The sequence below is a fragment of the Mobula hypostoma genome, chromosome 12, assembly GCF_963921235.1.
Source record: "Mobula hypostoma chromosome 12, sMobHyp1.1, whole genome shotgun sequence".
In the NCBI taxonomy this organism is placed as follows: domain Eukaryota; kingdom Metazoa; phylum Chordata; class Chondrichthyes; order Myliobatiformes; family Myliobatidae; genus Mobula; species Mobula hypostoma.
In genome coordinates, this window is record NC_086108.1 from 1,153,901 (window position 1) to 1,179,955 (window position 26,055).

At 47.3% G+C, this 26,055-nt stretch overlaps 1 protein-coding gene across 1 annotated transcript in view; it reads right to left on the reverse strand.

Moving 5' to 3' along the window:
• znf296 (zinc finger protein 296) overlaps nt 1–26,055 on the reverse strand; it is a 97,886-nt gene that overhangs the window by 25,861 nt on the left and 45,970 nt on the right. The window contains exon 3 of the mRNA XM_063063479.1: nt 3,434–4,254. Within this exon, the coding sequence (XP_062919549.1) occupies nt 3,434–4,254 (821 nt within the window). The remainder of the gene's footprint in view (nt 1–3,433; nt 4,255–26,055) is intronic.

Sequence of the window (26,055 nt, forward strand, 5' to 3'; positions counted from 1 at the left end):
TGGTTGAGAAGGCATACGGTGTATTGGCTTTCATCAACCGTGGGATTGAGTTCAAGAGCTGAGAGGTAATGTTGCAGCTATATAAGACGCTGGTCAGACCCCACTTGGAGTACTGTGCTCAGTTCTGGTCACCTCACTACAGGAAGGATGTGGAAACCATAGAAAGGGTGCAGAGGAGATTTACAAGGATGTTGCCTGGATTGGGGAGCATGCCTTATGAGAATAGGTTGAGTGAACTCAGCCTTTTCTCGGAGTGAAAGAGGATGAGAGGTGACCTGATAGAGGTGTATAAGATGATGAGAGGCATTGATTGTGTGGATAGCCAGAGGTTTCTCCCCAGGGCTGAAATGGCTGACACGAGAGGTGACAGTTTTAAGGTGCTTGGAAGTAGGCACAGAGGAGATGTCAGGGGTAAGATTTTTACGCAGAGAGTGGTGAGTGTGTAGAATGGGCTGCCAGTGATAATGGTGGAGGCGGATACAATAGGGTCTTTTAACAGACTTTTGGATAGGTATATGGAGCTTAAAAAATAGAGGTCTATGGGTAACCCTAGGTAATTTCTAAAGCGCATGTTCTGGACAGCATTTTGGGCCAAAGGGCCTGTATTATGCTGTAGGTTTTCTATTTTTCTAACCAGAATGCAGAGGACAACAAACTGTGCAGATGCAAATATAAATAAATAGCAATAAGTAATGAGAACATGAGATAATGAGATAAAGAGTCCTTAAAGTCAGATCATTGGTTGTGGGAACATCTCAATGGATGGGCAGGTGAATGTGGTTATCCCCATTTGTCACTAGCCTGATGGTTGAGAGGTAGTAACTATTCTTAAAATGTGGTGGTGCTTGTCCTGAGGCTCTTGTTCCTTCTACTGATGGCAGCAGCGAGAAAAGAACATGGTCTGGGTGATGGGGATCTCTGATGATGGATGCTGCTTTCCTGTGACAACATTTCATGTAGAGGTGCTCAGTGGCTGGGGATGCTGGGCCGAAACCACTACCTTTTGTTGGCTTTTCCATTCAAAAGTATTGGGTCTTCCCATTCCAGGATGTGATGCAGTCAGTCGATACAGTCTCCACTACACATCTTTAGAAGTTTGTCAAAGTTTTTGATGTCACACCAAATCTCCGTGGACTCCTAAGAAAGAAGAGACTATACTTGAGAGAAGGAGGAATTTCTTCAGTTAAGAGTGTTGAATCGGTGGAATTTGTTGCCTTGGATGACATTGGAAGCCAAGTCATTGGTCTCTTAGACAGTCATATGCAAATACAGACAATGTATGATAGGTCACTAAAGAGAATCACAAGATTCTACAGATATTCTGTGGAGAGCATTCTACCGAGCTGCGTAACTGTCTAGTATGGCGGGGTGGGGGGGGGGCGGCTACTACACAGGATTGGAATAAGCTGCAGAAAGCTGTAAACTCAGTCAGCTCTGTCATGGGTACTAGCCTCCCCAGCATCCAGGACATCTTCAAGGAGTAATGCCTCAAATAAGGTGGCGTCCATTATTAAGGACCCCCATCACCCAGGACATGCCCTCTTCTCATTGCTACCATCAGGGAGGAGGTACAGAAGCCTGATGATTCTTCCCCTTTGCTGATTTCTGAATAGACACTGAATCCATGAACACTCATCATCATCATCAGCTGCCGTGCCCAGTTTGAGCTTTGACTGCCATGGCCCACACACTCCTGTTTCGGGTCAAGTGTACCAATTCATTGGTGTTCATTTCCAGTTCTCTGGCTGCTGTCTCCATCATCATTTATCTTTTGTCTTCCTCTTGCTTTCTTCCCTTCAATCTTCCCCATAATTTCCGTGCATTCCAACTCTTCTTTCCTAATCACATGTCCAATGACCTTACATTGCCTTTTCATGATCTCATACATTATCTCTCTTTTTGTGTTTGCTCTGTTCATGACATCCTCGTTAGATATTCATTTCGTCCATGATATTCTTTGCATCCTCCTCAAAAACCACATCTCTGCTGCTTCAATTCGTTTCATGTTACTAGATATTGTCCAACATTCTAAGCCATATAACATAACTGGATAAACGTAATATTTCAGTACTCTGAGGTGGGTTGTCATGCCTAGTTTAGTATTGTCAGTATACTCTTCATTCTCGTAAAGATGTCTTTTGCCATCCCCATTCTTCTTTTGATGTCCAAGTCACACCTGCCATCTGATGTCACCCTGCTTCCTAAGTAGCAAAAGTTCTGTACTTGTTTTATGTCTTCCCCGTTTATTCTCAGCCTGCAGATAGGATTCTCCTTCTTTTTGGATATCACCATACATTCTGTCTTTTTGCAATTGATAGACTCATTTTTGCACTATCTTCAACAACTATATCAATTAAATTTTGTAGTTTTTCCTCCGTACTTGCAATTAACGCAGTGTCATCTGCATATCTGAAATTATTGATGTTTTCACTGCCAACTTTGATTCCCAAGATGTATCTTATTTTTTGTAATATTGTTTCACTGTACACATTAAATAAATCAGGGGAGAAAACACACCCTTGTCTAACGCCGCTCTTGATTTTCATAAACTGACTCACTACTCCATCTATTCTTACAGCGGCAGTTCGTTCCCAGTACAGATTTCTATGAAATTCCATGAACACTACCTCACTACTTTAGATTTCTGCTTTTACACTACTTATTTAACTGTTTAATATATATGCATACTTACTGTAATTCACAGATATTTTTCTATTATGATGTACTGCTGTCGCAAAGACAACAAAGTGATTCTGATTGTGGATAGGGATATGGTGAGTGTGTGCAATGCACTGCTGGGGTAGGAGCAGAAATTGACTGGTTAGAATCAGAATCAGGTTTATTATCACTGGCATATGTTGTGAAAGGTCTTGGTTGGTAAAGGTAAAGGAATGGAGGGCGGTTGAAAGAGTCTGGGGAGAACAAGTTCAGAAAAAATTCACGATGATTAAATGGCAGAAAATACTCGATGGGTTGGATGGCTTAATTCTGCTGTTGTGTCTTATAGCTTTACAGTACCTGTTCACATGACAGTAAACAAGTTTAATTTGTTTTTTATTTAGAGGCAGGGCTTGGACTAGACCCTCCCAGACCTTCGAACCGCGCTGCTCAGCAATCGCTGCTTTAACCCTTGCCCAGGGATTCCCATCCGTTGTTATAGCATGGCCCAACACCATTAAGCAGGTTGGCAACCCCTGCCCCAGCTTAATCACAGAACCATTTGAAATGAACAACTAACCGGCTAACTGTTACGTCTTTCAGAGGAAACTGGAGCACCCGGAGCGAACTCACACATTCCACATGGAGAATATACAAACACGTTACAGACGACGCCGGGATTGAACACCAAACTCCGATGCCCTGAGCTGCAATAGAGGCGCGCTGTCATTGTTACGCTACCGTCGGTGCCCTGACGTATGTTCAAAGCACTCACCTTCAAGCTGAACTCGTCCTGGCTGCTGAGGGGTGAGGTGACGCTGGGGTTCTGCTGCCCTCCGCGTTCGTCCGTGTACCTCCGCCGGTGAGACGCCTGCTCTCGGGCGGCCCTGCCACCGAGCATGCCCGTGGTGGGCGGCCAGCCGTTGAAGAGGCCAGCATGGGTCTTCATATGCCTCTTCAGCTTGCTGGACTGGCTGCAGGCATGCTCGCAGAAGGGGCAGCGGTAGGGCTTCTCGCCCGTGTGGCTTCGCCGGTGCACCACCAGGTTGCTGGGAAACTTGAAGGTCTTGCCGCAGAACTCACAGTCCTTGCTCCGGCCGTGTGGCGAGTGCTGCCGGCCGGTCCCCGAGGACGAGTGGCCGGCTGGCACGGCCGGCAAGCGGTGCTGGTGGCTCCGGCGGGACGGCCCAGCTCCCCCCACTAGGGTCCGCAGCCGGCGGGAGAACTCCACCGGCGGCCGCCGTCCCTGGGCTGGCGAGGGTGCCGTCTCCTCTGAGCCACTGTCACTCTGGTCGGGCAGCCGGTGGAGGGGCGGAGCAAAGAGCAGGGAGCCCGTCACCGCCGCTGGCGAGCGGACCCGGAAGGGGGTCTCTCGGGCGCGGGGCCCCTCGGAAGGGCTGCCCTCCTGGGACCGGGGGGACAGGGAGCCGGCGGGGTTGTCAGTGCTGGATGGTGGTGGCAAGGGGGACTCGGCGTGGTCCAGCTCGAGGAAGATGTGGAGGCCATGGTTGTACTGGGCGTGTTGAAGCAAGAGCCAGGCGCTGGGGAAGGGTTCCTTGCAGGAGGTGCAGATGTAGCAGACGGGCTCCACCTCATCTGTGGGCAGAAAAAGAAACAAGCGTAGGTTAGAAAACCATTGCCTATCAAACACACAGCCTGGAGCCCACCATCACCAAAGACTTGACATTGGGAACAGTTTGCACTGACTATATGGGCCGAATGCTCTGTTTCTATGCCTGTATGATGAAGACCATAAGACATGGGAGCAGAATTAGGCCACTTCCTATCCACGTCCACTCCAAGAGCTGACTTTCAATATTCAGGAGGTTTCAATGAGATCCCCCTCATCTCTCTAAACACCAGTGAGTCGAGCCCCAGAGCCTTCAAAAGCCAGCAAGCCATGCTAGCATCTCCTCTTAAAGAGGTCCAGTATGTCAACAGACATTGCAACAAACTTTTACACTTTTGCCAAGAGTCAGACCACACTTGGAGTATTGTGGGCACTTCTGGGCCCCTTATCTAAGAAAAGGTGTGGGTGTGCAGGCCTCGGACAGGGTCCAGAGGAGGTTCGTGAGAATGATCCTGGAAATGGAAGGGTTAATGTACGAGGAGTGTTTGTTGGCTTTAGGCCTGTATTCACTGGAGTTTAGAAGCATGATGAAGTGTGGGGCTGGGGGGGGGGGGGGGAAGATTCTCATTAAAACCGGCAAATATTGAAAGGCCTAGATAGAGTGGACATGGAGAGGATTTTTGCTATAGCAGGGGAGTCTAGGACCAGTGGGTACAGCCTCAGACTACAAGGTTGTCCCATTAGAGCAGAGAAGGAGGAATTTCTTTAAAAGAGGGAGGTGAATCTGTGGAATTCATTGCCACAGATAGCTGGCAACCAAGTTAGGGGGCAAATTTAAAGTGGGGGTTGATAGGCGCTTGATTAGTCATGGCATGGAAGGGTACAGGGAGAAGGCAGGAGATTGAAAATAAATCAGTCATGATGGAATAGGAGCGCAGACTTGATGGGCCCACTGGCCTAATTCTGCTCCAACACTTTATGGTCTTAAATGCAGTGTAGAAAGTATCTTCTGCCCAGCCACAAATCCTTCTCAATGTTATTTGTTCAGCCTCCATACATGCAGATCTAAGTTACATAGAAATATAGAAAACCTACAGCATAATACAGGCCCTTCGGCCCACAAAGCTGTGTCAAACATGTCCCTACCTTAGAACTACCTGGGCTTTACCCATAGCCCTCTATTTTTCTAAGCTCTATGTAGCCATCCAGGAGTCTCTTCAAAGACCCTATCGTTTCCACCTCCACCACCACCGCTGGTAGCCCATTTCACGCACTCACCACTCTCTGCGTAAAAAAACTTATCCCTGACATCTCCTCTGTACCTACTTCCAAGCACCTTAAAACTGTGCCCTCTCATGCTAGCCATTTCAGCCCTGGGGAAAAGCCTCTGACTACCCACATGATCAATGCCTCTCATTACCTTGTACACCTCTATTAAGTCACCTCTCATCCTCCTGTTTTCGTAAGGCATGCTCCCCAATCCAGGCAACATCCTTGTAAATCTCCTCTGCACCCTTTCTATGGTTTCCACGTCCTTCCTATAGTGAGGCGACCAGAATTGAGCAGAGTACTCCAAGTGGGGTCTGACCATGGTCCCATATAGCTGCAACATTACCTCTCGGCTCTTAAGCTCAATCCCACGATTGATGAAGGCCAATGCACCGCACGCCTTCTTAACCACAGAGTCAACCTGCGTAGCAGCTTGGAGTGTCCTATGGACATGGACCCCAAGATCCCTCTGATCCTCCACGCTGCCAGGAGTCTTACCATTAATACTATATTCTGCCATCATATTTGACCTACCAAAATGAACCACCTCACACTTACCTGGGTTGAACTCCATCTGCCACTTCTCAGCCCAGTTTCGCATCCTATCAATGTCCCACTGTAACCTCTGACAGCCGTCCACACTATCCACAATACCCCCAAACTTGGTGTCATCAGCATATTTACTAACCCATCCCTCCACTTCCTCATCCAGGTCATTTATAAAAATCAAAAAGAGTAGGGGTCCCAGAACAGATCCCTGAGGCACACCACTGGTCACCGACCTCCATGCAGAATATGACCCGTCTACAACCACTCTGACCCTGTGGGCAAGCCAGTTCTGGATCCACAAAGCAATGTCCCCTTGGATCCCATGTCTCCTTACTTTCTCAATAAGTCTTGCATGGGGTACCTTATCAAATGCCTTGCTGAAATCCATCTACACTACATCTACTGCGCTTCCTTCATCAATGTGTTTAGTCACAACCTCAAAAAATTCAGTCAGGCTTGTAAGGCATGACCTTCCTTTGACAAACCCTTGCTGACTATTCCTAATCATATTATGCCTCTCCAAATGTTCATAAATCCTGCCTCTCAGAATCTCCTCCATCAACTTACCAACCACTGAAGTAAGACTCACTGGTCTGTAATTTCCTGGGCTATCTCTACTCCCTTTCTTGAATAAGGGAACAACATCTGCAACCCTCCAATCCTCCAGAACCTCTCCCATCCCCATTGATGATGCAAAGATCATTGCTAGAGGCTCAGCAATCTCGTCCCTCACCTCCCACAGTAGCCTGGGGTCCATCCTGTCCGGTCCCGGTGATTTATCCAACTTGATGCTTTCCAAAAGCTCCAGCACATCCTCTTCCTTAATATCTATATGCTCAACCTTTTCAGTTCACCGCAAGTCATCCCTACAATCGCCAAGATCCTTTTCCGTAGTGAATACTGAAACAAAGTACTCATTAAGTACCTCCGCTATTTCCTCCTGTTCCATACACACTTTTCCACTGTCACATTTGATTGGTCCTATTCTCTCACGTCTTATCCTCTTGCTCTTCACATACTTGTAGAATGCCTTGGTGTTTCCCCTAATCCTGACACCAAGGCCTTCTCATGGCCCCTTCTGGCTCTCCTAATTTCATTCTTAAGCTCCTTCCTGCTAGCCTTATAATTTTCTAGATTCATATCATTACCTAGTTTTTTGAACCTTTCATAAGCTCTTCTCTTCTTCTCGACTAGATTTACAACAGCCTTTGTACACCACAGATCTTGTACCTACCATCCTTTCCCTGTCTCATTGGAACGTACCTACTCAGAACCCCACGCAAATATCCCCTGAACATTTGCCACATTTCTTGGGTATGTTTCCCTGGGAACATCTGTTCCCAACTGATGCTTTTAAGTTCCTGCCTGATAGCCTCATAGTTCCCCTTACTCCAATTAAACATTTCCTTAACTTGTCTGTTCCTATCCCTTTCCAATACTATGGTAAAGCAGATAGAATTGTAATCACTATCTCCAAAATGCTCTCCCACTGAGAGACCCGACACCTGACCATGCTCATTTCCCAATACCAGATCAACTACAGCCTCTCTTCTTATAGGCTACATATTGTGTCAAGAAACCTTCCTGAACACATCTAACAAACTCCACCCCATCTAAACCCCTCCCTCTAGGGAGATGCCAATCGATATTTTTCCTGTTTCATTCCTGTAGAATTAGATAGCATGCCTGCAGGGTTGGTGCTTTGTTCAGGGTGTCAGATGTGGGAATCCTGGGAGACTTCCAGCCTCCCTGATGGCCACATCTGTGCCAGGTGCACCGAGATGCGGCTCCTCAGAGACCGTGTTAGGGATCTGGAGCTGCAGCTTGATGACCTACTGCTTATCAGGGAAAGTGAAGAGGTGATAGACAGGAGCTACAGGGAGATAGTCATCCCTAGGCTACAGGGGTCAGAAAACTGGGTGACTGTCAGGAGAGGGAAGGGAAATGCCCAGACAGTGGAGAGCACACCTGTGGCTGTCCCCCTCAGCAACAAATATCTTGTTCTGGATGCTGTTGAGGGGGATGACCTGACAGGGGACTCCCACGGTGACCGGATCTCTGGCACTGAGCCTGGCGCTGTTGTGCAGGAGAGGAGGAGGGAGAAGAGAAATGCGGTAGTCATAGGGGATTCCATAGTCAGGGGAATGGACAGGAGATTCTGTGAGTCTGATAGAGATACCTGCATGGTGTGTTGCCTCCCAGGTGCCAGGGTACGGGATGTCTCGGATCGGGTCCTGAATATTCTGAAGGGGGAGGGTGAGCAGCCAATTGTCTTGGTACATGTTGGTACCAATGACATAGATAGGACAAAGGAGGAGGTCCTGAAGAGAGATTTCTGGGAGTTAGGAAGGAAGCTGAGAAGCAGGACCTCCAGGGTAGTAATCTCAGGATTGCTACCTGTGCCACGTGCTAGCGAGGGCAAGAATAGTAGGATCAGGCAGATGAATGCGTGGCTGAGAGACTGGTGCAGGGGACAGGGCTTCAGATTCTTAGATAATTGGGATCTCTTCTGGGGGAAGTATGACCTGTTCAAAAAGGACAGGTTACACCTGAATCCGAAGGGGACCAATATCCTGGCGGGAAAGTTTAATAGAGCTGTTAGGGAGGGTTTAAACTAATTTGGCAGGGGGATGGGAACCGGAATGATAGAGCAGAGGAAGGGGAAAACAGAAATAAATCTAAGATAGTGAGCAGTAAAGATGTCAGGAAAGACAGGTAGGTGATGGGGCAAATTTGTAGCCATTGGGATGAGTTGCAGTGCAATAAAGTTGCAGTGGAATCAAAGCGAAAAGTACCAAATACTGGTTTTAAGGTGTTATACTTAAATGCACGCAGCATAAGGAATAAGGTGGATGATCTTGTCGTACAGCTACAGATTGGCAGGTATGATACTGTGGCCATCACTGAGACGTGGCTAAAGGATGCATGTCTCTGGGAGCTGAACATCCAAGGATACACGGTGTATCGGAAGGATAGGAAGGTAGGCAGAGGGGGAGGCGTGGCTTTATTGGTAAGAAATGATATTAAATCATTAGAAAGAGGTGATATAGGATCGGAAGGTGCAGAATCTTTATGGGTTGAACTGCGAAATCGCAGGGGTAAAAGGACCCTGATGGCAGTTATTTATAGGCCTCCAAACAGCTGCAGGAATGTGGACTACAAATTACAACAGGAAATAGAAAAGGCTTGTCAGAAGGGCAGTGTTATGATAATTGTGGAGGATTTTAACATGCGAGTGGATTGGGAAAATCAGGTCGGCACTGGATCTCAAGAGAGAGAATTTGTAGAATGTCTGCGAGTTGACTTTTTAGAACAGCTTGTTGTTGAGTCCACTGGGGGATCGGCTGTACTGGATTGGGTATTGTGTAATGAACCGGAGGTGATTAGAGAGATTGAGGTGAAGGAACCCTTAGGAGGCAGTGATCATAACATGATTGAGTTTACTGTGAAATTTGAAAAAGAGAAGGCGAAATCTGATGTGTCGGTATTTCAGTGGAGTAAAGGAAATTACAGTGGCATGAGAGAGGAACTGGCCAAAGTTGACTGGAAAGGGACACTGGCAGGAAAGACGGCAGAGCAGCAGTGGCTGGAGTTTATGTGAGAAGTGAGGAAGGTGCAAGACAGGTATATTCCAAAAAAGAAGAAATTTTCGAATGGGAAAAGGATGCAACCATGGTTGACAAGAGAAGTCAAACCCAAAGTTAAAGCAAAGGAGAGGGCATACAAGGAAGCAAAAATTAGTGGGAAGACAGAGGATTGGGAAGTCTTTAAAACCTTACAAAAGGAAACCAAGAAGGTCATTAAGAGGGAAAAGATTAACTATGAAAGGAAGCTGGCAAATAATATCAAAGAGGATACTAAAAGCTTTTTCAAGTATATAAAGAGTAAAAGACAGGTGAGAGTAGATATAGGACCGATAGAAAATGATGCTGGAGAAATTGTAATGGGAGATAAGGAGATGGTGGAGGAACTGAACGAGTATTTTGCATCAGTCTTCACTGAGGAAGACATCAGCAGCATACCGGACACTCAAGGGTGGCAGGGAAGAGAAGTGTGCGCAGTCACAATTACGACACAGAAAGTACTCAGGAAGCTGAATAGTCTAAGGGTAGATAAATCTCCTGGACCAGATGGAATGCACCCTCGTGTTCTGAAGGAAGTAGCTGTGGAGATTGCGGCGGCATTAGCGACGATCTTTCAAACGTCGATAGATTCTGGCATGGTTCCGGAGGACTGGAAGATTGCAAATGTCACTCCGCTATTTAAGAAGGGGGCAAGGAAGCAAAAAGGAAATTATAGACCTGTTAGCTTGACATTGGTGGTTGGGAAGTTGTTGGAGTCGATTGTCAAGGATGAGGTTACAGAGTACCTAGAGGCATATGACAAGATAGACAGAACTCAGCATGGATTCCTTAAAGGAAAATCCTGCCCGACAAACCTATTACAATTTTTTGAGGAAATTACCAGTAGGCTAGACAAGGGAGATGCAGTGGATGTTGTATATTTGGATTTTCAGAAGGCCTTTGACAAGGTGCCACACATGAGGCTACTTAACAAGATAAGAGCTCATGAAATTACGGGAAAGTTACATACGTGGATAGAGCGTTGGCGATTGGCAGGAAACAGAGAGTGGGAATAAAGGGATCCTATTCTGGTTGGCTGCCGGTTACCAGTGGTGTTCCACAGGGGTCCATGTTGGGGCCGATCCTTTTTACATTGTACATCAATGATTTGGATTATGGAACAGATGGCTTTGTGGCTAAGTTTGCTGACGATACGAAGATAGGTGGAGGGGCCGGTAGTGCTGAGGAAACGGGGAGTCTGCAGAGAGACTTGGATAGATTGGAAGAATGGGCAAAGAAGTGGCAAATGAAATACAATGTTGGAAAGTGTATGGTTATGCACTTTGGCAGAAGAAAGAAACGGGCAGACTATTATTTAAATGGGGAAAGAATTCAAAGTTCTGAGATGCAACGGGACTTGGGAGTCCTCGTACAGGATACCCTTAAGGTTAACCTCCAGGTTGAGTCGGTAGTGAAGAAGGTGAATGCAATGTTGGCATTCATTTCTAGAGGAATAGAATATAGGAGCAGGGATGTGATGTTGAGGCTCTATAAGGCGCTGGTGAGACCTCACTTGGAGTACTGTGGGCAGTTTTGGTCTCCTTATTTAAGAAAGGATGTGCTGACGTTGGAGAGGGTACAGAGAAGATTCACTAGAATGATTCTGGGAATGAGAGGGTTAACATATGAGGAACGTTTGTCCGCTCTTGGACTGTATTCCTTGGAGTTTAGAAGAGTGAGGGGAGACCTCATAGAAATATTTCGAATGTCGAAAGGCATGGACAGAGTGGATGTGGCAAAGTTGTTTCCCATGATGGGGGAGTCTAGTACGAGAGGGCATGACTTAAGGATTGAAGGGCGCCCATTCAGAACAGAAATGCGAAGAAATTTTTTTTAGTCAGAGGGTGGTGAATCTATGGAATTTGTTGCCACGGACAGCAGTGGAGGCCAAGTCATTGGGTGTATTTAAGGCAGAGATTGATAGGTATCTGAGTAGCCAGGGCATCAAAGGCTATGGTGAGAAGGTGGGGGAGTGGGACTAAATGGGAGAATGGATCTGCTCATGATAAAATGGCGGAGCAGACCCGATGGGCCGAATGGCCGACTTCTGCTCCTTTGTCTTATGGTCTTATGATATTTGAGAAATTAAACTCTCCCACCACAGCAACCCTGTTATTATTACTCCTTTCCAGAATCTGTCTCCCTATCTGTTCCTCGATGTCCCTGTTACTATTGGGTGGTCTATAAAAAACACCCAGTAGATTTATTGCCACCTTCCTATTCCTAACTTCCAGCCACAGAGACTCCGTAGACAACCCCTCCATGACTTCCTGCTTTTTTGCAGCCGTGACACTCTCTCTGATTAACAGTGCCATGCCCCCACCTCTTTTGCCTCCCTCCCTGTCCTTTCTGAAATATCTAAAGCCTGGCACTTGAAGTTGCTGATTTATGCCACACCTTGTGTCACCACTATAGTGTGGGCACCTCTGGACAACGTCCACTATTATGTCCCACCCCTTGATCACAAACCAAACAAGCTCAAGTTAATTTTTTTCCCCACTTATGATTCAGGATAACTCCTGCTAAACTTCCACGTTAATTACCTTTTTAAATCAGAATCTGAAGCCTGTCGGTCAGAGTCGACCATGAATAATGCATCTTAGCTTTCTAGATATGCAAGCCATATATAACCATATAACCATATAACAATTACAGCATGGAAACAGGCCATCTCGGCCTTTTTAATCCGTGCTGAACTCTTACTCTCACCTAGTCCCACCGACCTGCACTCAGCCCATAACCCTCCATTCCTTTCCTGTCCATATATCTATCCAATTTAACTTTAAATGACAACATCGAACCTGCCTCAACCACTTCTGCTGGAAGCTCGTTCCACACAGCCACCACTCTCTGAGTAAAGAAGTTCCCCCTCATGTTACCCCTAAACTTTTGCCCTTTAACTCTGAACTCATGTCCTCTTGTTCGAATCTTCCCCACTCTCAATGGAAAAAGCCTATCCACGTCAACTCTATCTATCCCTCTCATAATTTTAAACACCTCTATCAAGTCCCTCCTCAACCTTCTGCGTTCCAAAGAATAAAGACCCAACTTGTTCAACCTTTCTCTGTAACTTAGGAGATGAAACCCAGGCAACATTCTAGTAAATCTTCTCTGTACTCTCTCTATTTTGTTGACATCTTTCCTATAATTCGGTGACCAGAACTGTACACAATACTCCAAATTTGGCCTCACCAATGCCTTGTCCAATTTCAACATGACATCGCAGCGCAATACAACATGGAGAGCAAGCTGTTGCCCATGTAGCAAGCTCCCCCTCTCCACGCATCTGATGAACCCAAAGGAACAGCAGAGACCGATACAGTTTGGTACCAGCAGTGTCGCAGGAGTTGCCAGTCAGCGTTGAACTCAACTTAGGGACACTAGCTACGGACTTTTCCCTCAGAGTTTACTCCCACAGCCTTCCCCGAGAGTGGTATATCTGCAAGCTAGTCGAGGGTTGAGATCAGTTCTTCCTTCTCCATCTGAGCTGCCAATCACGGCTGATGAGCCCCGTCTGCCCGAAGCAAAGGTTTTAAGGCGCCAGTAATCCGCCTTTGCCCCTCCTGTCAGTAGAATTGGTTCAACTGGGCATAGTAGCGAAGCCACACATGAAGGCGAGGAGCCGGACTTGGTTGTCAGAGGTTATTTGAGTCACACGTCATTGTTTAATAGGTCATGGGAGCTTGTCCCCATTACCAACCCTGCCTATAACAACCTTAAGAAACCCTTAATCAGAATCAGGTATATTATACCAATGTATAAGTATTGTTTAATTAATAAATTAGTTGATAAGATACACTGTATAAATATTATACTAACTAATTAGGGAAGTAGTCACGAATCGCTCTATGGAATTTCTACAGATGTACTGTTGAAACTATCCTGAATGGTTACATTGTAGGTTTTTGTAAATAAAACCGTTAACAACTCCTTTATTATCAACCAAACACAAAAGTAAAATAAAACTTCACATCATTACATCATCACGTCAGAGCAGCCTCTTAAAGTGAACCCCAACTCACTTTAAGTGAGCTATGGAAGTTTCTACCCATTACATTACATCGCCCTACAAGCTCACGGCCTGATATACCAGTTCTGACGTTCAGGGGTGCAAGTGGTGGCAGCCTGCTCCATTGCAGACAGCCCTCCCCACCACTGACAGCAGCTACAGGAGACACCACCTCAAGAAGGCAGCATCTGATAAGGATGCCCGGCCATGCAATCTTCTCGCTGCTACTGGAGCAGGCCACCCGGCCCCTCATACTTGTCCCGTCACATGGACAATCAATGCTGGCTGCAACTTCTCTTCTGCATCAGTTCCCCATCATCCTCAATTCTCCAATCCTCCAAGTATTTATAAAGATCAGAAATGAGCTTTATTTGTCACGAGTACATCAAGTCATACAGTGAAATGTGTCGTTTGCATCAATAACCAATGCAGTCCGAGCTTGTGCTGGCTTGAGTGGTGTCACAGCAATAATCATGCACTTAACGTCAACGTCAGTAAGACCAAATAATTAATTGTGGGCTTCAGAAAGGGTAAAGCCAGGGAACACACAGACAGCAGTTCCCATTCAAGGATCAGAAGTGGAAAGAGTGAGCAGTTTCAAGTTTCTGAGTGTCAATACCTCTGAAGATGTAACCTGGGCTCAATTTATTGACGCGGCTACAAAACGGTGGCTATGTTTCATTAGGAGTTTGAGGAGAATTGGTATGTCACCAAAGATACTCACAAATTTGTACAGATGTACTGTGCAGAATATTCTAACTGGCTGCATCACTGTCCAGTATTGGGGGCGGAGGGGGGAGCTACAAGATCGAAACAAGCTGCAGAGAGTTGTAATCTCAGTCAGCTCCATCATGGGCACTAGCTTCCGGGAGCGATGCCTCAAAAAGGCGGCATCCGTCATTAAGGACCACTCCCCCATCACCCAGGACATGCCCTCTCCTCATTGCTACCATAGGGAAGGAGGTACAGAAGCCTGAAGGCACACACTCCACCATTCAGGAACAGCTTCTTCCCCTCTGCCTGCACCATTTCTTTATTTTCATCCCCCTCCCCATCCCTATCTGTCCGGCTGCATTCTCCTCAGCTCCAATGTGTATTCTTCCCTGTTAACCCGAGAGTGAGGAGATGTTTATGCATATATCCAAATGTAGGGTTCTCAGTAATACTCATCGTAATGTTAATTGTTAAGGCTGACAAAATGGCTTCTCTGTACTGTTACGGGGTTCTCTGTAGCAGCATGTTTGGGTTATAATTAGTGATAACGGGACTTGTATTCATTTGCTAGCCAATGGAAGTCATGTTATTCTATCTGTATGTGCAGGAACTGGGGGAGAAGTGCGGGTTTTTGGTGGAGGAGAAGAGGTCGGATGTGAGTCAAGCGCTCTGGTAGATCACTGGGAGTGACCCCAGCCGAGAGTCGACGGAGTTCGAAGGAGATCGAGGGGAGGAAAGGATACCGAATTTCATGAGCTCCAACTAATTATTTGTGCACAGAACTGACAAAATTTACTGATTTGGCGCCTTTATTTTATTTGTTTCCACTAACCCATCACCGAGAAATAATTATAAAGTGTGATCATTTACTTGCCTATCGTGTACCAACTAATACTTTATGTCGTGGGCTTGTACCTGGATGCCATCACACAGTAGCCACACCAATGCGATTACAGAGTTGGCGGGGTCAACGCCAGTTCACCACAGACGCGGGACGAACGGGAGTCAAGTGAGGCATAGCCGCTACACAAAGATTCTTCTGAGAATACGGCGTTCCCACCCGGGTGCTGCAATTTTCTCCCACATTCCAAAGATGTACCCCGGTCAGTAGGTGAATTGGTCATTGTAAATTGTCTCGTGATTAGATGAGGAGTAAATTGGAGGATTGCTGGGTGGCGTATCTCAATGAGACGGAAGGGCCTAGTCTGTGCGGTATCTCAATAAATAACATAAATGTGTCAAGATTCCAGTGCCCCAGTCTCCAGAATTTAAACTCACAACGTTTCGACTCTCAGCCAAGAGAGCATGGCCCAATGAGGCATGACAGGCCCCACGTTAATCACAACAAAGTAAACTTGCAACAAGAGGAAGTACTTTCACAGGAAGTGAATGCAGGTGTAAAATATTAATAGTTATATCAAATACTATAATCAGGCAAACAGCAAATATTATTCCCTCAGCAACTCCTTTACACAACACTCTGTACGTCCCAGGCAGTTTTAAGAAAGTGACTTTCAAAACCCAGAACAAGAGAGGTAACAGAGCAAATGACAGGTCATTCCAGCCAGAATCTGGCTTTATGCTTCACTGAAAGGGGATAAGGTTCCCAGAGTTCAGGTACGGATGGCTGTAGGCCAGAGCTATTGGCCAGTGACTAACCTTACAGTCCTGGTGACCACTCTCTCTACCCTACAAATGGCCTCTGTCAATTCTCTGCACATGTCAAGGTCCACATCCCAACCTGGGTGGGGGGGTGGGGGAGCGGTTAGGAGTTGTAATATATTTTGTTCCAGGTCCTCACACCAAACAGGCTGCAGAGCGGCTGCCTCACAGCACCAGAGGCCTGGGGGTTCGATCCCTCCTCTGCATGTGTGTGCGATTTGTAAAATCACATCCCAGAGTACTGAGTACAGAATCTAGTCCCATCGATCTGCACCCAGACCATATCCCTCCATATCTTCCCATGTACCTATTCTTATATTAATCTGCTTCATCCCATCGACCCGCACCCAGACCATATCCTCCTACCCCCCATGTACCTATTCCTATATTAATATTTCTTGTCCCATCGACCTGCACCCAGACCATATCCCTCCTACCCCCCATGTACCTATTCCTATATTAATCTGTCTTGTCCCATCACCCACACCCAGAACATATCCCTCCTACCCCCCATGTACCTATTCCTATATTAATCTGTCTTGTCCCATCACCCACACCCAGACCATATCCCTCCTACCCCCCATGTACCTATTCCTATATTAATATTCCTTGTCCCATTGACCCACACCTAGAACATATCCCTCCTACCCCCATGTACCTATTCCTATATTAATATTCCTTGTCCCATTGACCCACATCCAGACCATATCCCTCCTACCCCCCATGTACCTATTCCTATATTAATATTCCTTGTCCCATTGACCCACACCCAGACCATATCTCTCCTACCCCCCATGTACCTATTCCTATATTAATATTCCTTGTCTCATCACCCACACCCAGACCATATCCCTCCTACCCCCCATGTACCTATTCCTATATTAATATTCCTTGTCCCATCGAACTGCACCCAGACCATATCCCTCCTACCCCCCATGTACCTATTCCTATATTAATATTCCTTGTCCCATCGACCTGCACCCAGACCATATCCCTCCTACCCCCCATGTACCTATTCCTATATTAATATTCCTTGTCCCATCGACCTGCACCCAGACCATATCCCCTCCATACCTCTCCCACCCATTTGCCCATCACACTTCCCTTAAGCCTTGAATTCGAACTTACATCCAGCACTTCCACCTGGCAGATCATGCCACACTCACACAACCCTCTGAGTGAAGAAGTTTCCCCTCATGTCCCCTTAAATATTTCACCTTTCACCCTTAACCCAAGACTTCTAGTTCTAGTCACACTCAATCTCAGTGGAAAAAGCCTGCTTGCCCTATCTATAACCCTCAGACCTCGAAGGCGACCACAACCTTGTTGCAGGATTTAGAGGCTTTCGTGCTTCAATGACCCCAAGAGCAATGCTGGCTGCAGTCGGGGCCTTGTGCTTTGGCTCTTGGTAGGGTCACCCGTGTCAAACCGGTCCTCCAGGTTCAGGGGGTCAGCTCAGAGCTAGCAACCCTGACTAGTCAAAGAAGTTTTTTTATGGAAACAGCAATGAAGAATCCTCCTATACAGAGACAGAGGACCTTCTCTGCTGCCCTAAACGCCAGTGGTGTAACATGCAGTAACTAACTAACTATACCCCTCAGAATCTGGTGGAATTGATGGGAATGTGAGGACGAGCTGGTCACAGTTGGTGAAAGAATGTGTATTCTCTGGATTTGGCAGAAACGGCCTCCTCCCATGTCACAAAGGAACCATGGTAAACAGAGTCGACCTGCTAAACCTGCTCTTGGCACTTCAACAGCTCTGCGCGGGATTTTTCCCAGAATCCTCCACCAACCATATGTACACACAGTGGCTCACTGCATAATGCAAATATCTAATCAGCCGATCATGTGGCAAGAACTCCATGCATAAAAGCATGCAGCTGTGGTCAAGAGGTTCAGCTATTCAAACATCAGAATGGAGAAACAACGTAATCTCAGTGACTTTGACTGTGGAATGATTTTGGTGCCAGATGGGGTGGTTAGAGTATCTCAGAAACTGCTGATCTCCTTGGATCTTCATACACAGCAGTCTCTAGAGTTTACAGAGAATGGTTGTGAGAGAAAAAAAAAATTCAGTAGGTGACAGTTCTGTGGGCAAAAGATGCCCTATTAATGAGAGAGGTGAGAGGATTGCCAGACTGGTTCAAGCTGACTGGAAGGCAACAGCAACTGAAATAACCCTGCATTACAACAGTGGTGTGCAGAAGAGCATTCTGAATGCGCAACATGTCGAGCTTGAAGTGGATGGGCTACAGCAGCAGAAGATCACACTGGGCTCCACTCCTGTACCTAATAAAATGATCACTGCACGCATGCGTGTGTGTGTGTGTGTGTGTCTGTCTGTCTGTGTGTGTGTGTCTGTGTGTGTGTCTGTGTGTGTGTGTGTGTGTGTGTGTGTGTGTGTGTGTATACATCAGAGTATTGAGTACAGGAGTTGGAATTTTATGTTGAAGTTATATAAGATGGTGAGGCCAAATTTGGAGAATTGAACAAGTTAGGTCTTTATTCCCTGGAGTGTAGAAGATTGAGAGGAGATCTGATAGAGGTATACAAAATTATGAGGGTTATCGAGAAGGTAAATGAAACAGGCTTTTTCTACTAAGATTGGGTGAGATTAGAACAAGAGGACATGGGTTAGAAGTGAAAGGAGTAAGAGGAACCTGAGGGGGAACTTCTTTGCTCAGAGGGTGGTGAGAGTGTGGAACGAGCTGCCTGTGGAAGTGGTGCATGCAGGATTGATTGCAACATTTAAGAGAAGCTTCGATAAGTTTGGATGGGAGGGATAGGGAGGGCTATGGTCCAGGTGTGGGTCGTTGGGACTAGGGAGAAGTTTGGATGAGTACATGGATGGAAGGGGTATGGAGGGCTATGGTCCAGGTGTGGGTCGTTGGGACTAGGGAGAAGTTTGGATGAGTACATGGATGGAAGGGGTATGGAGGGCTGTGGTCCAGGATGTATCGATGGGACCAAGTAGAATAGCAGTTCGGAACGGAATAGATGGGCCAAAGGGCTGGAATGTTCTATGACTCTAAATGATTCTGATCAGAACGTAGGTTTTGGTTGAATTCTCAACAACACAAAACTTGATAGAGTGAAGAGGATTGACTATGGATACCGTGGGAGCCGGACAAACTTGATAGCTGGATGAAGGTGGTGTGACTGGAATGTGTGAGGGTATGAAGTCTGTGGAGTAGGATATTGAGTTGGAAAGTATGGAAACAGACCTCTCTGCCCAACCGCTCCATGCTTTCCAAAATAGATTACCAATGTAAACTTAGAAGTAAAGTTATCAGTAATTGCTACACCTGCACATTCACCTCCTCCCTCACCTCCATTCAGGGCCCCAAGCAGTCTTTGCAAGTGAGCCAGTCTGCTGGAATCACCCCTTGTGCCTGGTGCTCCCACTGTGCCCTCCTCTACATTAGTGAGACCTAATATAAACTGGAGTCCGCTTTGCTGAGCACCTCTGCACCATCCACCACAAGTGGGACTTCCCAGTGGACAAAGATTTTAATTCTCATTCCCATTCTGACATGTCGGTCCACAGCCTCCTCATGCCAAGATGAGGTTGCCTTCAGGGTGGAGGAACAACACCTTATATTCGATCATATATTCCACCACCATTCTCTCTTTTATTCTCCACTCTGACCTTTTACTTCTCACCTGCCTATTACTCCCCCTGGGTCCTCTCCTCCTTCCCTTTCTCCTGTGGTGCACTCTCCTCTCCTGTCAGACTCCTTCCTCTCCAGCCCGTGACCTTTCCCTCCCACCTATCCTCCTCCCCCTCCCCCCACCTTTTTTATTCTGGCATCTTCCCCCCTTCTCCCCATAACCTTTCACAACCTGACCAATAAAGAGCCTACAAACCTTTGCCTTCGATACACCCAGTGACCTGGCCTCTCCAGCCACGAATTCCACAGATTCACCACCCTGTGGCTAAATCAATTCCTTCTCATCTCTTTTTAAATGGACGTCCCTCTGTTTTGATGCCCCGTCCTTTGCTTTCCTTCTCCTCCACCAAAGGAAGCATCCTCTTCACAACCTCAACCAGCCCTGTTGGGTTACCTTGATCCAAGCTCTCGGTTGCCGGACTGGATATTTTATATGCCCTGGTATCGAGTTTGATTTGAGAATCTTCCATGAGGGGCTTTAAGAATGTCTCACAAGCACAATTTCAGTGTTGTTGTGTGAGCTTCACAGTTAGCTCACAGCCCCTACATTAGAAGGTTATAGTTTTAAGCCCAATACAAGACACAAAATGCACAGGGTTATGTATTGCACTGTACTGCTGCCGCAATAATGACAAATTTCATAAGTGAAGATAAACCAGATTCTGATATGGGTCTCTACTGTGGACTGAGAGTGGGAAGGGGGCAGGGAGAGGGGAATCATGGTTGGGAAAAGGGGAAGGGAGAGGGGAGGGAGCAGGAAGCACCAGAGAGACATTCTGTAATGATCAATAAACCAATTACTGGAATGAGATGACCCTGCCTGGTGTCTCAGGGCTGGCTGTGTCTGCACCCACGCTACCCTCTGCCCCTTGGCACTCCCTCTCTGCCACCTGTTCCACACCCCTCCCGTGACACTCCACTCTCACCATTCCCAACATTCTCTGTTCCTGCCAGATTTACAAATTTGCTTTCTGCTCTAAGTTGACAAATACAGTACTGTGTAAAAGTCTTGGGCACCCTAGCTATATGTAAGTGCCAAAGACTACTTAATTCAACCCCTTGAACGCGTCTGCCATCGAGTTTGATCACAGCTAATCTGTCACTTAAACTTGTCTTGTGTCTGTACTCCCTAGGCTATCAAAATACTGGCAATTGCACTTGTGAGATTGTCAAGCGGTTGTCACGCAGTACTGAGGGAGTACTACATGGTAAACTGTCTTCAGGAGTACCTGGAAGGTAAGATGAAGCTTCAGCTATGAGCACTCTTGCCTTGGACATCCCATCTCAAGTGCCACCTGTGAGATGTGAGCACAAAACAACACTGACACAAAAACTAGTGTCACTGAGTGTGATCGGCTGGTCAGCCAGCACGGGTGAGGGTGAGGGTGAGGGTGAGGGAGAGGGTGAGGGAGGGGGAGAGGGTGAGGGTGAGGGGTGAGGGGAGAGGGTGAGGGTGAGGGTGAGGGTGAGGGTGAGGGTGAGGGTGAGGGAGAGGGTGAGGGTGAGGGTGAGGGGTGAGGGTGAGGGTGAGGGTGAGGGTGAGGGTGAGGGTGAGGGTGAGGGGAGAAACACAAACACCCTGCCTTTTCAATCTATCTACATCTCACATTTCCGGCTTCAACTTCACCAAGAATCGCTGGTCGATCCAATCAGGGAGGGGAGAGGGTGAGGGTGAAGGTGAGGGTGAGGGAGGGGGAGAGGGTGAGGGTGAGGGGAGAGGGTGAGGGGGAGAGGGTGAGGGTGAGGTAGGGGGTGAGGGGGAGAGGGTGAGGGTGAGGGTGAGGGTGAGGGGGAGGGTGAAGGTGAGGGGGAGGGTGAAGGGTGAGGGGGAGAGGGTGAGTGTAGAGGGTGAGGTTGAGGGGAGAGGGTGAGGGTGAGGGTGAGGGAGGGGGAGAGGGTGAGGGGAGAGGGGTGAGTGTGAGAGGGGGAGGGGAGAGGGTGAGGGTGAGGGAGGGGGATAGGGTGAGAGTGAGGGGAGAGGGTGAGGGTGGGGGTGGGGGTGAGGGTGAGAGGGGGTGGGGAGAGGGTGAGGGTGGGGGTGAGGGTGAGGGTGAGGGTGAGGGTGAGGGTGAGGGTGACGGTGAGTGTGAGGGAGAGGGAGAGGGAGAGGGAGAGGGAGAAAGAAAAAAGAATTATTTCCTCTAGTGGTGGATGTGTAGCATAGAGCCCAGGACTGAGATTGGGGGAGAAAGGGAAATAGCTTTATTAGGTATCACCTGTACCCAATAAAGCGGCCACTGAGTGCATATTCATGGTCTTCTGGTCATCCACTTCAAGGTTCGATGTGTTGTGCATTCATCAATGCTCCTCTGCACACCACTGTTGTAACACCGGGTTATTTGAGTTACTGTCACCTTCCCGTCAGCTTGAACCAGTCAGCCCTTTCTCCTCTGTCCTCTCTCATTAACAAGGTGTTTTTGCCCACAGTTTCTGAAATACTCAAACCACCCTGTCTGGCACCAACAGTCATTTCATGATCAAAGACACATAGATCACATGTCTTCCCCCATTCTGATGTTTGGTCTGAATCTCTTGACCGTGTCTCTATGCTTTTAAGCACTGAGTTGTTGCCACATGATTGTCTGATTAGATATTTGCATTAACAGCAGGTGCAGAGGGGTACCTGATAAAGTGGCCGCTCTGTGTGCATCTTCCAGTGGTGGAGGGGGGGGGTTGAAGGACAGAGACCAGCACAGGAAACGTGTCAGCACGAGAGTCAGGAACGGAAGGGGTTATCAGAGTCACCAGTAGCAGGGGAGGGTGGGTCATTCTCGCTCAAACACTGACAAGGCTGGAAGGCTGAATGCTTGTCTAGTGCAATGGATTACGATACCGGGCGTCCATGAGCGGTGGGATGGAGTCTGTGAGCTGGACGTCCCCCGATCCCATGTTGGCATTTGCAAGATTCTGTTGTGAAATGAGCACCATTTCTTCCCTTGGCCCGGCCCGCTGCCTGCTGCCCGCTGCCCGCTGCCCGCTGCCAACACACACTACAGAGCAACATACACAAAGTGCTGAAGGTCAGACAGCATCTGCGGAGAGAAACAGAAAGTTGACGTTTCAAGCCGAGACCCTTCATCAGGCCAGGGAGGAGAAGGGCAGAAGCAACAATGGGGGGGCGGGGAAGGAGTACAAGCCGGCAGGTGAGGGAGGGGGGCATGAAGTAAGCGGCTGAGAAGGAATAGGTGGAAGAGGTGCGGGCTGAAGTAATCTGATAGGAGAGCAGAGTGGACCACTGGAGAAAGGCGGGGAGGAAGGACACTATGGGAAGGTGACGGCAGGTGAGGAGAGAAGGGGTAAGAGGGGATCCAGAATGGGGAATGGAAAAAGTGAAGGTGCTGGGAGGAGGAATTAACTGTAGGTTAAAGAAATCGACATTTATGCATCAAGTTGGAGGATACCCAGACAGAATATGAGTGGTAGATAGTCACAGGCACATCTAATGTTTCTGCCAGCTGATAATGACACAGGAGGAGGCTGTCTGGCCCTTCTACACCCTGCCAGCCCCAAGCCTTCACTCTCAGGTGCTCCAACCCCCGCTCCCCCCAATGGACAGATTAGCTACTGATCTTGAAACCTGACACAATTTAGCGAAGCAAAGATCTTGTTCCCCACCACAACCTGTTCCTGTACAGGTCCTCCCCCGGTTTACAGACATATATGTGGGTACGTTTGTACAATCCAGCATGTGGGAGACCAGTGAGGAGCCTCTGCTTGTTGCTGCGGGCAACTTCAGCCGGGTGGGAAGTCTCTGCAGCTGGATCATTGCCTCGTGCAGAACTTCCAGACATTGCGCAGATGCTGGAAATCTTGAGCAACACTCACAAGATACAGGAGGAACTCAACAGATCGGGAGGTTAATCTTTTGGGCCAAGATCCTTCATCGGGTCTGATTTCCCTCCATAGAAGCTGCCTAACATACTGAATTCCTCCAGAATTTTGTGTGCATGTTTCTCAAGACTTAGTTAGATGCTGTGGTTGAAAAGCTGGAGGGCAAAACTACACGGTAAAAAGGGAGAGTTTATGGGGTATGTGCAGGAAGTGTTTCTTTTTTGCACATACAGACAGTGGCAGGTGCCAGGAACGCACTCCCAGGATGTTAGTGGAAGCAAGTACAATGATGGCACTTCAGGGGCAGTCCTGAACAGGAAGGGAATGGATAGAAATGGATCATATGCAGACTGATGGGATTGATTTCATTTGACATCATGGTCAACACAAGTATCATGGGCTGAAAGACACGTTCCTGTGCTGCACTGCTACAAAGAAACAGAAACCTACAGCACAATACAGGCCCTTCAGCCCACAATGCTGTGCTGAACATGTACTGACTTCAGAAATTACCTAGGGTTACCCATAGCCCTCTACTTTCCTAAGCTCCATGTACCGATCCAAAAGTCTGTTAAAAGACCCTATCGTATCCGCCTCCACCACCATTGCCGTCAGCCCATTCTATGCATTCACCACTCTCTGAGTAAAACACTTATCCCTGACATCACCTCTGTACCTACTTCCAAGCACCTTAAAACTGTCACCTCTCGTGTCAGCCATTTCAGCCCTGGGGATAAACCTCCGACTATCGACATGATCAATGCCTCACATTATCTTATACACCTCTATCAGGCCATCTCCCATCCTCCGTCGTTCCAAGGAGAAAAGGCCAAGTTTACTCAACCTAGTCATGCATGCTAAGGCATGCTCCCCAATCCAGGCAACATCCTTGTAAATCTCCTCTGCACCCTTTCTATGGCTTCTACATCCTTCCTGTAGTGAGGCAACCAGAACTGAGCACAGTACTCCATGTGGGGTCTGACCAGGATCCTATATAGCTGTAACATTACCTCTCGGCTCTTAAACGCAATCCAAGGTGATGAAGGCCAATGCACCATATGCCTTGTTAACCACAGAGTCAACCTGTACAGCAGCTTTCACTGTCCTATGGACTAGGACCCCAAGATCCCTCTGATCCTCCACACTGCCAAGAGTCTTACCATTAATACTATGTTCTGCCATCATATTTGACCTACCAAAATGAACAACTTCACACTTATCTGGGTTGGACTCCATTTGCCACTTCTCAGCCCAGTTTTGCATCCTATCAATGTCCCGCTGTAACCTCTGACAGCCCTCCACACTATCCATAACACCCCCAACCTTTGTGTCATCAGCAAATTTACTCACCCATCCCTCCACTTCCTCATCCAGGTCATTTATAAAAATCACAAAGAGAAGGAGTCCCAGAACAGATCCCTGAGGCACACCACTGGTCACCGACCTCCATGCAGAATATGACCTGTCTACAACCACTCTTTGCCTTTTGTGGGCAAGCCAATACTGGATCCAAAAGCAAGGTCCCCTTCTATCCCATGCCTCCTTACTTTCTCCATAAGCCTTGCATGGGGTACCTTATCAAATGCCTTGCTGAAATCCATCTACACTACATCTACTGCTCTACCCTCATCAATGTGTTTATGCACATCCTCAAAAAATTCAATCAGGCTCGTAAGGCACGACCTGACTTTGACAAAGCCATGCTGACTATTCCTAATCATATTATACCTCTCCAAATGTTCATAAATCCTGCCTCTCAGGATCTTCTTCATTAACTTACCAACCACTGAAGTAAGACTCACTAGTCTATAATTTCCTGGGCTATCTCTACTCCCTTTCTTGAATAAGGGAACAACATCTGCAACCCTCCAATCCTCCAGAATCTCTCCCATCCCCATTGATGATGCAAGGATAATTAACGGAGGCTCAGCAATCTTCTTCCTTTCCTCCCACAGTAGCCTGAGGTATATCTCGTCTGGTCCCAGAGACTTATCCAACTTGGTGCTTTTCAAAAGCTCCAGCACATCCTCTTTCTTAATGTCTATATGCTCAAGCTTTTCAGTCCACTGTAAATCATCTCTACAATCGCCAAGGTCCTTTTAGACAGTGAATACTGAAGCAAAGTATTCATTAAGTACCTCCACTGCCTACTCCAGTTCCATACACACTTTTCCACTGTCACACTTGATTGGTCCTATTGTCTCATGTCTTATCCTCTTTCTCTTCACATACTTGTAGAATGCCTTGGGGTTTTCCTTAATCCTGCTCGCCAAGGCCTTCCCATGGCTCCTTCTGGCTCTCTTAATTTCATTCCTAAACTCCTTCCTGCTAGCCTTATAATTTTCTAGATCTCTATCATTACCTAGTTTTTTTGAACCTTTCGTAAGCTTTTCTTTTCTTCTTGACTAGATTTTCAACAGCCTTTGTTTCCTATACCTTACCATCCTTTCTCTGTCTCATTGGAACGAACCTATGCAGAATGCCACATAAATATCCC